This window comes from Zootermopsis nevadensis, unplaced genomic scaffold (genome assembly GCF_977971745.1).
Source record: "Zootermopsis nevadensis isolate Lab colony 2312 unplaced genomic scaffold, Znev_1.0 Znev_ptg000002l, whole genome shotgun sequence".
Taxonomy (NCBI): Eukaryota; Metazoa; Arthropoda; class Insecta; order Blattodea; family Termopsidae; genus Zootermopsis; species Zootermopsis nevadensis.
In genome coordinates this window covers 21,181,347-21,197,698 of record NW_028259134.1, presented here as the reverse complement: position 1 = coordinate 21,197,698, position 16,352 = coordinate 21,181,347, and the positions used below count along the sequence as shown (strand labels likewise).

The 16,352-nt window shown below is 37.7% G+C and overlaps 1 protein-coding gene across 2 annotated transcripts; it reads left to right on the top strand.

Annotated features, from left to right (window-relative positions):
* Positions 1-843: 843 nt before the first annotated feature.
* LOC110836569 (lysosomal-associated transmembrane protein 4A) lies at positions 844-6,773 on the top strand. 2 transcript variants are annotated; one of them, XM_022077890.2, is made up of 6 exons: positions 844-993; positions 1,313-1,426; positions 1,837-2,086; positions 2,855-2,993; positions 3,129-3,285; positions 3,434-6,773. In XM_022077890.2, the coding sequence occupies exons 2-6, from the start codon at positions 1,322-1,324 to the stop codon at positions 3,743-3,745; spliced, it is 963 nt and encodes a 320-aa protein (XP_021933582.1). In that variant the 5' UTR covers positions 844-993; positions 1,313-1,321; the 3' UTR covers positions 3,746-6,773. The 2 variants fall into 2 exon arrangements, with proteins under 2 accessions (XP_021933582.1, XP_021933583.1); XM_022077891.2 differs by having other exon boundaries at positions 846-993; positions 1,301-1,426.
* The last annotated feature ends 9,579 nt before the right edge of the window (positions 6,774-16,352 follow it).

Genomic DNA, 16,352 nt, shown 5'->3' with positions numbered 1-16,352 from the left:
ACCATATTAAACGCATTAATCTTTACTCCAGTGATTTTTTTTCAAGGGTGGGGGGTATCTTCCACCGCTATTTCACCACTGGGCGGTCATATACGGTCTAGTGCATGAAGCAATCGCGTTAATACTAAGAAATATACGTATTGGCACATTCTTTCGTCTTTAATGTTTTAATTTAAAGTGTTTCTTTGGGAACAGTATGCTATCTCTGCAGTAGTACTGTTAAAACCTCATGTATACCACTAATTAGGTTTGAATTAACAGAATCGTTGTTTTTATAGCATCTCTGAAATTCGTACAAAAAGTAGTATAACTGCAGTATTAAACACTGCACATAGTCTTATATTGATTGTGACCTTCTGTATAAATCGTTACAATCCACCGAATTTTCACTTCTCTTGCGAAAAAGAATTACTCCTTGTTACTTAGTCCGTAGGAAATTTGATTTACGGTAAGGACAGAAATTTTCCTCTTTGGAACTGCGTCAAGACCGGTCATGGGACTTACACAGCCTCCAATCTCTGTGAAAAATTGGTCTTTTTCTCCGGTAATAAGGTAGCCGGAGCGTGAAGCTGACCAGGTTGAGAATGAAGCTTATAACCACCGTTCAGTCAATCATAGTTGATTGTTTTGGCTGTAGAGGGGACTGATTTCGCTGTGGTTCTTGTCTTCACCGCTAGAGTAAATGTCGATGTCTGTATCTGCGTCATCACGGATGTAGCTGTGTGTACTATGTTATTCAAATTGCGTCCTCAAAAAGCATTGAAGAATAAATATCATGCTATTTTATCCGTACATGAAATAATCAGTAACCTAATTATGTTTTCTAATAAAAATTTTGTTCGTTAACCATTGACCGTGTAACGTATTTAGATTTAGTTTTGAACTCGTGGTTAGAAACGTCATTACGCCATTAAGGAAGGCTGCTGCGAAATTAACGTATTCTGAAAAGAGGTGCTTAGCTTCTTGGCATTCTTTTGTGATTTATTTTAATAGGTAAGCACAATACCGTAGTATTATTTACCATATCTTAAAATAGCATAGGTTAAAGTAAACATGTCAAAATCTGTTTAATCAAACTTGTTTCCAAGATGTCAGGGTCGATTTGTCATATGACTCCTTATCGAATGACTTGTGCGTTTGCGTATCTGAATAGATAAACGTTTCCGTTCTTTGTTTGCATAACTTATTTGTGTTGAATCCTATTAATCTTGTTTTATTTTCTACTATTATTCAAGTAAGCCCTTCCTAAATAACCAGAGTTTATTACAGTGGAATAGAATACATTGAAAGCAATCATCAGTTTTGTTTGCAGATTTATCACATGCAAGGAATGAGGCTCAAGTTTGGAGATCACAGGAACGACTGGAAGTGTTGTTTCTGCTGTCATGTAAGGACTGGGACCATATTCTTAGGAATATGGCATCTTGTAAGTATTTGTTATCTCTTACAAAAATGTTGCCTGTTAAGGAGTTAATTTTCACATATAAGTTGTTGGCAAAGAACAGATATTCTGCCACTGTAAGTGAGCTCTTTCAATATAAAGAACTGGCAGTTTTCTCATAAGGAGCATCTGTAGAAGAGTTGTTTGCCTCATGACAGAAATGAACTACCGCAAGATTATGCTCCTGGTTCGAGAGTGATTACATACTGTTAACTCTTTAATTGTTCAGATTTCCTAGTTACCTCATGAACTGCAATAACTTATTTGTTTCATGACCTGGACACTATATAGGAAAGAGCCGAAGGACAGAGTGAAAGGTGGAAATGGTCAGTTTGTAATCTGGTATGCCTTGGTTAGTTTATAGGCATTCAGAAATTGTAATGTATTGCTTCCAGATGATCCATTTACTGGCATTGTCAGTAATAGCAGTGGTGCTTCGTCACTCTGAAATGGTAGATGACTTGATGATGGGCCCTGTATTGCCAACACCTCTGAGTGAGGTGGAGGAACCCGTTGTGGAGATTATAAGTCCAAATCTTGAGCTAAGCCTGGAACCTCAGGATCCTGATGACACCAGGCATCAAACAAGCTTTTCCACAGCCCATGGTTATCGTGACATATTTACCCGCCGCAGTTTGAATCATCGTGAGTCTTATTCTGTTGGTAACCTGAGAGATATCTGTCTTTACCTCTTGAAACAAAAGGTTATGCAAATAATATTTGAGAATTCAGTCCATACCTCAAAGAAAACATATCTCAGTTACAAAGATGAACTGGGTAATGCTGTTTTAAGGAAATAATCACTGTTGATCCTGAGAATTATAGGATAAACATAAATAGAAAATGAAGGAGTATTTATTGTTAAAGCAGGTGGTACATATAGTTAGTGCTGGACTTTAAAGGGTTAGCTCAATGGGTCTGATAGACTTTTTATCTCCTTCTGTACGGAATGAAAGGAATTTATATTGGACGATCACAACATTTGTGCCATTGGTTAAATTACCAAAACGCTGTATTAAGACGTGTCATCGGCAAGACAAAAGCTATGCAGCCATGCTTGTATTGATAGCCCATGTTATTAAAGCTGATGTTCATCACAATTTGTTGATCCAGTAATTATTAAGTACGGCATGACTTGTGAAATGCAGGGTTTCCAGAAATTTTTGCGTTGTGTATCATCATATTCCCTTGCTTCAGTATGTTTGTGACTGACCATCGTTGACTGTGGCGTTTAGAGAACAGTAAGAAAATCAATTAGGTTAACGGTGTAAAATCTCTGTTAGTGATAAATGCGTGTGAAACGTGGACGAAAAGAAGTGCAGTATTAAGAATTGAGGCTTTTACAGTGACAAACGTTATACGATCATCTAGGGCTGTTTATCCTCTACTCGATTAAACTGCATTGTGTTACAGAGGACCTGAATGTTGGTGTTTTTGTGACTTTCTGCACATTTGCCATCACTCTTCTAATGGTTTTTGGCGCTGTGAAGGGGAAACCATCGTATCTGATGCCATTTTTCTGTCTTCAGGTCTTTGACTTCTGTATTGCTAGGTAAGTGTGTGTCTTGCTGATCTATGCGTTTCAAGCATTTTACTGATGTGATAGCAAATTTTGATATTTAAACTAATTTTGTGCACCAAATTTGTGTGCCCATGCTGAATATCGATCACAGCGTGTCTGTTTCAGCCTGACAGCGGTGGGGTATCTTTGTTATCTGCCAGACATCCATCGTTTGGTTGCAGAAAATCCTCACTTACCCTTCCAGGAAGAATTGTTGCGGCTGAACCCTCAGTGTCTCTCACTTCTTGTTCTGTTTACGTTCATGGCAGCAATGATGGTTAAGGTTGGTGGAGCCTTAGCGCAGTGCACATTAATACCTGTCAAAGTGTAATTAGATGAGACAAACATTGCATAATGTGACCTACTTTTAAAAAAATAGTAATATTTTTCTGTGTCAGTACTTATGTTTTTTATGAACGTTACTATTTCAGACCTACTTCATTGGGGTAGTGTGGAGGTGCTACAAGTACCTGAGTCTCCGCATGGTAGCAGCTCAGAGAACCATTCATTACATCGACCCAGATAACCAGTCGCTGCTTCCGGACCTGCCTGATTATGAAACTGCCGTTGGCGATCCTCGTTTTGCCGCCAAGAAGTTCCCGACTCCCCCTCCTTCGTATGCGAGCGCCACTGCGGCAGTCGTGGACGTCGCCGAGGAATCCGCGGTTGTTGCCGTCCCACCTCAGGCCCAGCCCCAGCCACAGCCGCAGCCACAGACCGTTTCTGAACGTCCTGCCGCCTGAACCGCAAGAATCACGCGCGGCCTGTAGGATGTCACATCGTTGTGCAGTAGGTGTGATAATTATGTCTTACAGAAAAGTTATTCATTATCTATTCTTTAATTTATAACCACAGTTTTCTTAGCATTTCAGCGACTCTTTCCCCCTGCATTCTGATACTGGTTTGTCTTTTGATTGTTGTTATACTGATAATGTAAAGTTTGGTTAATTACGAGCAAAGAAAGGCTTTTTGTGTATGTTCCAGTGTTGACCTTGAATCCACAAAAAATATGTTTTAAAAAGAATTGTCATGTGGTTGAACCCTGAAACTTCCCACATTCCATTAATGGCTATGAAAGTAACAGTGATTGATCACGTTACATGAATTTATGTAAATTGAATTGAATGAAACTTTATTTTTAGGTTTTTTTTCCCTTGGCTTTGCATGTACCCAAGGTAAGTGTAAGTGCGATCTCTGCCTCTTTTAAAGAATATATTTTAGAATACATTATAGTTACTTTTACATTAACGTGATAATGGCGTATCGTATTATAAATGAGTGAAGCCCGTGCCCGGATCAGAGACCAAGACGTCGCGTGCCGTGCCGTGCTGATTACCGGTCGTATTTTGACATATTTCAGCTTGTTTGTCGGCAAGTGACGTCGCTCTCGATATAACACGCCTTTAAATTGTTGGTTTTTAAGGTATCTTATTTGTATGGCTGTAGCTTTCGAGCAAGATGATAGCAATTAATTTATTTTAATTTTGAATTGTATGAATAATGATAATTTGGTTGGTCATAATATCTTGTTTCATTTTGTGTGACTGTCGTATCGATGTTGCCGGGACGTAAAATGAAATGCTGTGAAACGCAGTTGCAGCACATTTAAAAATCTTGGGATGCGTAAATAATGAAAACGTATAAATAATGTATATGTTTTACAGAGACTGAATCAAATCAGACGTGCGCGACGATTAATCGCTTCTGTATAACCAGGCGTCCTATTGGTTTTGCAGAGCACAGATTTTGATCAAATTTGTTACTTTTTTTTTGTTTTTGTGAGGAATATTGTATGTTCAGGCGTGATATTTGTCTATTCTCTTACCGAATGTACCATGGAAGGTAATAGTAATTTCAGAGTTGAATTTTGTCGAAGTACGTGCTTTAAGTTATCGGAATTTAAGACGTTTTGCGATGGCATAAATTGCCGTGCAATTGAAGAGGGTTAAGTATTGAATTTTTACAGAAATGTTATAGGGGTTGTTTTGAATGGAATCAGTATTGCACTTGGTGGTAATGAATTTTGCCACTTGGAACATATTTATGATATCTAAGTGTATACACCAGCGTAATTTTATTTCGTGAAGTGACCAGAGTTGAAAACGGACTCTAGACACAGAATTTATAAAATGTTAGTAGTTTTGTCATTTTGCGACTGTAAAGCTGTCGCTAAATGTTGGTCCGATGTGAAATACGTGCGACCAGGGGGTAAGTCGGCGTTTTGTACGGTCCATTTGTTACATATATCAGATATAGGTGCGAAGAAATTAGTTGTCATTGATAACGTAATTACCGCTTGTGGGACGTATTACCAGAAACTTTCTTTTAATTAATTGAGAAGGTTCTGTCCGCTGTAGGGAATGGTCTGTAACGCATTGCTGAGGGGCGCTGAATTACTGCGTAACAGTTTCTGTACGCTGCAGTTGCCACATGTTTTTGACCGTGTTTCTAGATAGTTTCACTTACTTATTATATAACTACATTTACCAAACTCATTAGATCTGAAGATTCATCTACTCGGAAAAAATTTACCCTCTGTTTAACGGAAGCTCAGTCCATGTACTGCAGATTGATCTTACAATCCTCGGAGTAGGAGACCAGGTACTGGATTGTTCAATTGAATTTTTTATTTTGTCATAGAATATATGTAATCAGTGCTTAAAAATTGTTATCACTCATTTCAAGAATGTATTTGGATGTAATTTTTGTTATAGTAAGATTCCAGTTAACTACCAGCCACAAAATTGTTATTTGTATAAAACGATCGACGTTTGTTAGTACATGTAAATATTAGTTACATTAAACTGGTCCGTCCATTTAACTTACGGGGCTGAGATTTGATGGTAAACTTCCTACTTCATCCAGTTTCCATATTAATTCCTTTAAGGTTTGACGTAGATTTGACTTTAAATCTGTCGATGAGATGCGAATAACATGAAAATGATTTGTCTGGAAGTATTTTTGAATTGGTTTGTGTTAAAGAAATGATTTATAGTCCGAGCGAGTATCATCTGGAAGAAACAGTAGACGTCGCATTCGCGGAGTTTGCCCAATGTCTATAAGACGCTTTAAAGTTGAAGTCTTGAGTTCGGTTAAACCCGCCATATAATAATTATAGTAATAAGATTCGTGACTTTTGGTGGATCGATGTGATTGTAATTTTAAATATTTTATAATTATTTTGTAGCGTAATGGTGGCATGTTTCTTCTCTGGTCACTCCACTTTAACATCTTATATAAACTTAAAATTAAACATGTCTATGTATGTGGAGCACTTAGAAATATTTATGTATTGTATTTGCCGTTCGTGCGTTACACATTTTAATATTATTAGAAGTGGAAAATGGGAGCTGTAGGTGCGCGTGAAGAATGGCACTAACGAATTAGTTCGCAGTGGGCGAAGAAGAGTGACCTCGTTACGAAACGTGAGATCATCTTATGGTTCAGAAAGAAGTTATGTCTTATTGTCTTCTTTCAGTTCCTATTCTTTATAACTTGTGTATTGTGTAAAACTTTATCTCTCAGTATTAGTAAATAAATATTTGGGTAGTTATTCAGTTTATAAGTGTAAAACAGTATTTAAGGGGTACGAAGAAAGTGGAAATTGGAGTTGTGACACGAGGTTAATTTTTGCAATGGGCGTCTTTCAATTCGTTGACAGATGAGTAGAAGGTCACTGGATGGATGGCCCCCTGCATGCAGTTACAGGGGCTAAGCCCATTGTTTTGTAACCCACATAGAAGATTTGCATTATTAAACATGTTTTACACATTTCATTGTTTCTGTCTTGTTTCCATGAAGCGTTCTCTTCAGAACATTCAGTCCACGGAACAGATACCCGAGAATACGCGTTGTGCTTCTTGTATTGAAGTGCAGTGATCTTGGAACGCGGGCCCTCCCTCGTACACGCGTGTTCTCCTTAGGCTGACCCGCCGTGCCTCTCATTCTAGTTTGACTGTCAGTTTACTTGTGTTCTGCGGCGAAGCTGCCAGGCATTGTTTTTACGAAGTTCGTAATGCTGGATTAGTTCAATCTTTATTTTCTAAACTGTCTTTAGCTGTGTCCTATGCTGATATAATGTGATAAATAGTATTGAACTCTATAGGATTTGAATTTTCTACAGCAGTGAAAATTTTGAATGTTTCTCCTCTTGGAAGATGGAGGTGATATATTCGTTTGAAACTGTTCAAAACTTCGATAACCAGGTAAAAACAAAAACAATGTTACAGCCAAGAAATGGTAGTCCACAACTATTATTTCGTGACCAGAATACTGTGTGTGTGTTTGCCCAGACATTTGTCGTAAATTCTTAGATTATTACATAAAATGGAAGAAGAATTTTTAGATTTCCATTGCTCAAGGACTGAATAATATGAAGCTTCCTGGCAAGGTATACAGTGATATTGAAATTATACAGACTAAAAATAGGTCTCGACAAAATTTATCAAATCCTTATGTACGGAATTTCAATGCTGAGAGTCTGTAGATGGCTGTCTCCTGGGTTTCAGCACCATGTAGTCTGGTAAAAGTTTACCTGCGTTTCACAGATCTTTGCTGCCACCATCATCAGGGCTATGTAACTCATCGCCCTGATGATGGAGACAGGAAATACCTCTGAAACATTGATAAACTTCTACCACATTACACGGCGTTACAGCCATCTTCTGTCTGTAGTTCAGACTATGTAGCGTCGAAGATGATAAAATTAATGAATGATGAATTGAAGATATGGAATGTTCAACGCGTAATTTAAGATACTATACCGGAATTTGGCCTGGAGGGACTAAGGTAAACCACGGAAAACCGGTGACCTCCCGGATACGAAGGATTTGCGCTAACCACTCGATCATGATGTTCGATGATTTTAATGACGCGATGAGAATTGAATTGTTGTTCCGTTGTAAGATTTATATCAACGTGAATAAGGCAGAGCTGTGTAATGTTGAAAAAAGGCGTTGTTTGAGTGCATCTGGGACTCGACTCTTGACAATTGTGCGTTTCATTTGTTTGCTTTCGAAGGAAACGTTTGCCTGCGTGGTAATCTGTAATCGCAACGATCTTTTTGTGTTGTGCAGCTTGCCTGCCCTAAGGCGAGGCTATTCTTGCATAATTGAAGGGCAAGCCTTAGCTTTGTTTAGCCACTTTTCTACCTACGATCGCCTCTGCATCATCTGTCTTCTCCTGAGGGTATGCAAGATTGTATCGTCAAAAGAATATGACGGCATGTGTATCATTTTTTTTTCTATCCTGTCCGTTTGTCGGTGTCACCAAAAGGCTAAAGGCGTGATGATTTTTGTTTGTGTTTTCGTGATGTGACAGATAAGTTAAATATTCGTACTTTGATTGTCATTTTGTACTTTTGATCTCCACGTTAAGAACACCCGAGTTCAGTTAAAACTGAAGGAGATGGACGCAGAAGACGACGGTCTTCTGGGATGTTGCGCCCTGATGATGGAGGCAGCAAAAATCTGTGAAACACCAGTAAACATCCCCGAAGACATCTTGAAACGTATTGTCTTGTCATCAGACTTGATGTGCTCGAGTTCCGTGTTGCTTTGCGCATTGCGTCGTAGAAGACCCGACTTCATTTGCAGTAGAGGTTTGTCCTCGTGCTGACTGCGTCCGTTTTGGAGTTGAATATAACAGAATGTAGGTTGAAGTTACTTCAGCTTTATATTTGTATTCAAGGCCACAATTTTGTAACAGCAGTTGGTTTCTTTGCGTTTCATTGCCAATTCTTTACGCAGTTCATGAAGTGAGTGCATAATGGGGGGTAACCGGTGTGTCCGCCCAACGTTTTACATGAATTTGGTATTTGGGTGTCTGCACTATTCTGGTAGACTTTATGCTATTTTTATGATTGCATGTGCTGTTAGCAAAAGGAAAACGAACTTATACAGAAGGCAGACGTTCCATCTCACATAATATATTTTATTCATAATGAAGGGTGTTACTAGGGCGACATGTTTCGACCCCGCAGGGATATCTTCAGGTCCTCACAAATACATTTATATAATATTAGGCAAAATTTCATATATGTGATATGAAAATGTCTGGAATTTTATGTCGTAATAGAGATGGTAAAGTTGCGTCATATTGTGATATAATAAATATATATTAAATCTTGTCCGTCTAATCACAATAAATTCTTATTAAATATTAAAATATTATAATAATTAACATTTAAAATATTAAATGATGTTCTTTATCGAAATATTCGATTTATATTAGACCATCATTTTTCATGTTTCACGACATGTTTCAGTTCCTAAAAGAACCATCCTCAGGTGTATATAATTATATGGATTCTTTTAGGAACTGAAACATATCGTGAAAAATGATGGTCTAATGTAAATCGAATATTTCGATAAAGAACATCATTTAATATTTTAAATGTTAATTATTATAATATTTTAATATTTAATAAGAATTTATTGTGATTAGACGGACAAGATTTAATATATAGTCGTAATAGAATTGTGGTCCTATAATTATTTTCAAAATTGTTGAACTTGTTAGTGAAAAGATTGAAAGTGTAAAAAGTACGTACATTGGCCAGCGCGGTTTTTTGGACAAAAGATCTAATGTACGAACTAGCACGCACGCACAACGTATGACTTGCTAACAATCACAATAAGATGGATAAAATGGATGTTGTGAAAACAAAGCGTTGTTACTTAAAAGGAATACAATTTTTTTTAAAGTGAAACATTGTCAGTAAATCATTTACGGGATTTAATAACCCATTAATGTGTAATAACAATGAAGTTTAGCATACACTGTCAGAAACACGTCATCTATTATCTAAGTGTTTGTGCCTACGGGCCCTGAAATCCCACTCTGTGACTAACACAAGACCTTGTCATTTATGGAACTTTTCTTATGTAAACCAGCGTATTTTTTTTTACGATTTCCTTCATATAAAATATATAAATTATGCCATGCTTTTTCCCAAATCTCATGTGAGAAGGATAATATTAAAAAAGTTAATTTGTCAGTGCTTATTTGAACTGACACTGATTTTGTTTGACTTATGTTTTGCTTATTTCATTAACAGAAGTTTGGAGGTAGTGGTCCTTTTGTGTGACGTCATCGAAACAGGCGTACTCAGGAATATTAAAAATGCATTGGCGTTCTAATCAAAAGTCTTTTAACTTTTCACCTTCGAATCATCAGTCCGCACTCTGACATCTTAGCAGGTGCAAAGACTGATTGGTCTCCTCTGTGCGTCAATTTTCCACGTGTTTAGATGTCAAAGTGTGGACTTCGTTAAGTGGACTCAAATCTGTTTTGAAGAAAATAATGAAATCTGATGTTCCGTAAAAGACGGGGAAATTATTAGCCTGCTTAGCGACTATCAGTTTCTTGATTATAGCTGGGAACTTTAAAATCTGCGCTTATTCCGGTTACAAAGTCGTTTATGTATCACTAAGCCATGTCGCAATTATTTCGCTGATGTCCGCCAGCTCTCCAGGACTGTGGTTTGTTTGTTTGTTTAATTTCGGTCTGTAAGAAGGAAATTACTTGGACAGTTCTCGCCCCGTTCATAGAAATGGCGTCACTTCCTGTCTGCTATTATTATGCTATATAGCACATCACTCGTACTCCAGAAAATACCAAAAGAAAAATAATTAATTAGTTTTGATTTAAGTATTGTTAAGTGGAGACCTTGCTGTTTCAGTCTGTGTACGTCATCTCTAGAAGTTTATATCTGACACGTACGTCACTATGAAACTTTTTTCACAGGAAGTACCACGAATTAGATTAACATGAGGCTGAATCAGGGCAACAGGCCTACAGTACAAAGATTATATTTTTAATATTATCCTGCGTACCTGCCTTTCAAGTGGCCTCTTTCTTGCAGGCTTTTAAAACAATTGTCTCCGCATTTCTTCCATACGTGTTACACATTCTGCTTTATTTTATCGCCCCAATATTTGGTGAAAAATATGTATTGTAAAGCTCCAGAAAACGGAGTTTTATTCAGCCACCTCGTCCTCCTTCTTTCCCAAGTTTTTTTTTTTTTAATGTGAGATACAAGGTTTTACACCTACTCAAAAGAAGATGTAATAACTTTTGTACTTGTGTGTACAGTTTACGTTGTCATGCGAAAATAAGAACCGAGAATGTTAGAAGGAACTTACAGAAGTTTGAAACCGGGTTGAAATTCCTTAATAACCATAAATTCAATTATGTATTAATTTCCTTCAGAGTTTGATCCTTTTAAGTCATCTCGTAAAACAAGTGTGACTTGTCGACAGGCGTCGTGGGTAGGTGATCTCAGCTATTCACTGAACTGGAAAGCAGTTTAAGCTTGTAATCCAAGTTATTAAAGGGTCAGTGATTTGAATAAATGTCTTATTCGATATTTACAACGGAAAGCTCTTGAGTATTTGTTAATGTGGTTCAAAAAATGTTGTTTAATCCGTGATGACCGGGCATGTCTTGCACCCACTCGACAGCCTACGCACCGTTTACTCTCTCCCTTGCATATCACCGAGTATACTCGATAAATTCGTACATTGACCCGTTCTAAGTCAAATTAATTAAAGAACTCGTGTTTGTCTGTTATGGGAATGATGATGTTCGGAATAAAATGCTAATTTACATCATTGCGAAGGTAATAGTTCTCGCAGTTGTCAAAAAATTCCTCGCTTTTGTGAACGCCGGAAGTTCAGGGTGACCCGGGTTAGTTTCATGGCCGACAGAGTTACCGCTGATTGCGTGTGTCTATAGTCACCTCAGGGGAAAGAAATGTGATGTATTAAAATGGGACACGGCCGCTTATTCACATTCGTCTTGACACTCGATGACAAGGCGTCGTTAAATAAATCAAGACTCTGTTCTCTTTCCGTCTTGGGGGTGGCACCACCGGGTAACCCCAGACTCCAGTCCGCAGCGCTGGTCGCTGTACCCGTCATCTTGGGGGATGTTTCGTGCTGTAGGTTGAAAAAAATTCAGATTGCAAATTTAAATGCGGTGGTGGAGTGAGTCAGAAAGTAGAAGTGACACCCCCAGTGAAGCGATTTAGGTCCATGGCCACTGCTTTTTCGTCGGTAGGCAACCCCACACTACTCCTTGTTTAGATCCTGAGTTTAGTGATAAGTAAGAATAGAATGACTTAGATTTTGTTAATGAAGGATAGAAACATGCATTAAGCAAGCTTAAGTAACAATTAAGTAATTTAAGCAGTAATTGAATTGTTTCGGTATTGTTTACCTTAAGAAAACTCAAGGCTAGTAGTTAATAAGATAATTTTCATAAGATGGTAAAGTTGCGTCATATTGTGATATAATAAGTATATGAGGATGGTTATTTTAGGAACTGAAACATGTCGTGAAACATGAGAAAAATAATGGTCTAATGTAAATCGAATATTTCGATAAAGAACATCATTTAATATTTTAAATGTTAATTATTGTAATATTTTAATATTTAATAAGAATTATTGTGATTAGACGGACAAAAATTTAATATATAATTTTCATGTTTCTTGAATATGGCGACACAAGAGTTAATTTCCGTACAGACAATCTACGTGGCCGAATGAAACCTCAGTTTATCCTCTAGAACAGAGTTCGAACTTTCTCCCTTACACGTTTGGGACACTAACAAGGTTATTTCTGTCCATGATGTGAAAAAAAAAATTCTCGTTAATGAAAAGGACTGTATTTGCATATCCGAACATTTGTTTACTGATCTATTTCAAATCTTTCTCTTGGAAAATTAAAGTCGGAATCCAAAATGATCCGCCTGGCATCTACTCAACATCTGTGATGAGGCACGACCACACAAGATGGCGGATCAGTTGATAATGCAAACTGCCCACAGTACAGTCATTACGATACTCATTATGTTCCTTCCCTACTTGTCACATTCGTTTCTTTATTTATTCTTTCTATTAGGTCCGTAGTTTTCCTGTGGTTTCAATTCGTTTGAATTACGTACGGAAACCGCATGACACGCGTCCCAATATGGAAACTGACACTGGCTAAGACTGGTCTCGTACTGCGCGGCACGTAGCGAGGATGTGTAATCGTTCGCATAAGAAACCCACGCCACTTTCCTCAGCCACCCTTGCATCAACGTCTGCCTTAGGGCGGCCGCACACCAACTGCGTCAAGACAAGCATCAAGACAAGAGACGCATTCTTGCTTCATTCGTCATTCAGACTCGAGTCTGTCTGCGTCTTATCACATCTTCTCTAGTTGATGACATGACGTTCGTCCAGTGAGGAAGATATTTTAATGTGCATGTGGCTGAAATTACGTAAAAGAAGGAAAAGGAAGTGGATTCATGACTTTAATGAGTCGTGTGCGTACGTTTTAGCGCTCGACTTGTTAAACGATCCGGTAAAATTTCAGTCTTATTATCGAATGTCCCCAAAATCCTATAAGGAACTTCTTCAGAGAGTTTCTCAACCGTCTGCACTATCTTAATATTTGTTCACTCTTCACTCATGTCGATAACGTACTGATGTCTCAGTCTTGACGCACAGAAAAGGAACACGTGTCTGCAGCATGAAGCTGACGTCAGCATCATGACTCAGACCGGTGTGTGACGGTTTTCATAATCTCATTCGTTTCAACTGTGCTCCTTTCTTTGCGTCATGTCGTAGACATCGTGTCTTGACTGTTACATGTCTTGACGCATGCCGGTGTGCGGCCTACGTTTACCATTTGATAGTCAACAGTGCTAGCTGACTCCTTGTGCCGGTTAAAACTGCGTTTTTTACCCTCTGAAGCCCGAAGTTCGCCTAAATAACATTTAAACATTCAGTTCGTACCGCGAAGAAAACACAGCACTTCACCGTTACAAAGATCAACTGGTTAACGTTGTTTAAGGAAATAATACGACTAAAACGCTAATTAACCTTTGGAGCCGAAGCTCTTTCAAATGAAACTTAAGAATTCAGTCCGTACCGCGAAGAAAACACTATACTTCACCATTACAAAGATCAACTGGTTAACCTTGTTTAAGGAAATAATACGACTAAAACGCTAATTAACCTTTGGAGCCGAAGCTCTTTCAAATGAAACTTAAGAATTCAGTCCGTACCGCGAAGAAAACACTACACTTCACCATTGCAAAGATCAACTGGTTAACCTTGTTTAAGGAAATAATACGACTAAAACGCTAATTAACCTTTGGAGCCGAAGCTCTTTCAAATGAAACTTAAGATTTCAGTCCGTACCGCGAAGAAAACACTACACTTCACCATTGCAAAGATCAACTGGTTAACCTTGTTTAAGGAAATAATACGACTAAAACGCTAATTAATCTTTGGAGCCGAAGCTCTTACAAATGAAACTTAAGAATTCAGTCCGTACCGCGAAGAAAACACTACACTTCACCATTACAAAGATCATCTGGTTAACGTTGTTTAAGGAAATAATACGACTAAAACGCTAATTAACCTTTGGAGCCGAAGCTCTTTCAAATGAAACTTAAGAATTCAGTCCGTACCGCGAAGAAAACACTACACTTCACCATTACAAAGATCAACTGGTTAACCTTGTTTAAGGAAATAATACGACTAAAACGCTAATTAACCTTTGGAGCCGAAGCTCTTTCAAATGAAACTTAAGAATTCAGTCCGTACCGCGAAGAAAACACTACACTTCACCATTACAAAGATCAACTGGTTAACCTTGTTTAAGGAAATAATACGACTAAAACGCTAATTAACCTTTGGAGCCGAAGCTCTTTCAAATGAAACTTAAGAATTCAGTCCGTACCGCGAAGAAAACACTACACTTCACCATTACAAAGATCAACTGGTTAACCTTGTTTAAGGAAATAATACGACTAAAACGCTAATTAACCTTTGGAGCCGAAGCTCTTTCAAATGAAACTTAAGAATTCAGTCCGTACCGCGAAGAAAACACTACACTTCACCATTACAAAGATCAACTGGTTAACCTTGTTTAAGGAAATAATACGACTAAAACGCTAATTAACCTTTGGAGCCGAAGCTCTTTCAAATGAAACTTAAGAATTCAGTCCGTACCGCGAAGAAAACACTACACTTCACCATTACAAAGATCAACTGGTTAACCTTGTTTAAGGAAATAATACGACTAAAACGCTAATTAACCTTTGGAGCCGAAGCTCTTTCAAATGAAACTTAAGAATTCAGTCCGTACCGCGAAGAAAACACTACACTTCACCATTACAAAGATCAACTGGTTAACCTTGTTTAAGGAAATAATACGACTAAAACGCTAATTAACCTTTGGAGCCGAAGCTCTTTCAAATGAAACTTAAGAATTCAGTCCGTACCGCGAAGAAAACACTACACTTCACCATTACAAAGATCAACTGGTTAACCTTGTTTAAGGAAATAATACGACTAAAACGCTAATTAACCTTTGGAGCCGAAGCTCTTTCAAATGAAACTTAAGAATTCAGTCCGTACCGCGAAGAAAACACTACACTTCACCATTACAAAGATCAACTGGTTAACCTTGTTTAAGGAAATAATACGACTAAAACGCTAATTAACCTTTGGAGCCGAAGCTCTTTCAAATGAAACTTAAGAATTCAGTCCGTACCGCGAAGAAAACACTACACTTCACCATTGCAAAAATCAACTGGTTAACCTTGTTTAAGGAAATAATACGACTAAAACGCTAATTAATCTTTGGAGCCGAAGCTCTTTCAAATGAAACTTAAGAATTCAGTCCGTACCGCGAAGAAAACACTACACTTCACCATTACAAAGATCAACTGGTTAACCTTGTTTAAGGAAATAATACGACTAAAACGCTAATTAACCTTTGGAGCCGAAGCTCTTTCAAATGAAACTTAAGAATTCAGTCCGTACCGCGAAGAAAACACTACACTTCACCATTACAAAGATCAACTGGTTAACCTTGTTTAAGGAAATAATACGACTAAAACGCTAATTAACCTTTGGAGCCGAAGCTCTTTCAAATGAAACTTAAGAATTCAGTCCGTACCGCGAAGAAAACACTACACTTCACCATTACAAAGATCATCTGGTTAACGTTGTTTAAGGAAATAATACGACTAAAACGCTAATTAACCTTTGGAGCCGAAGCTCTTTCAAATGAAACTTAAGAATTCAGTCCGTACCGCGAAGAAAACACTACACTTCACCATTACAAAGATCAACTGGTTAACCTTGTTTAAGGAAATGACCTCTGCCAAAGTCATAAATACAAAATGAAGAATTATTGATTATCGGTAGTTACCATTGTGGTTAGAAGGTTTAAGGACCCAGGTATTTGGTGTAGCTAAATGCTTTTATTTATAAAATAATAATAATAAATTAATTTTTTGTTTGAGATATTTATTGCCATAATACCATAATGAACAAACTCAAAT

Coding starts and splice junctions, on each gene's coding strand:
- LOC110836569 (XM_022077890.2), top strand. CDS start 1,322: ATGCAAGGAATGAGGCTCAAGTTTGGAGATCACAGGAACGACTGGAAG. Junction 1,427..1,836: donor TCTTAGGAATATGGCATCTT/GTAAGTATTTGT, acceptor TATTGCTTCCAG/ATGATCCATTTACTGGCATT. Junction 3,286..3,433: donor TGGCAGCAATGATGGTTAAG/GTTGGTGGAGCC, acceptor TTACTATTTCAG/ACCTACTTCATTGGGGTAGT.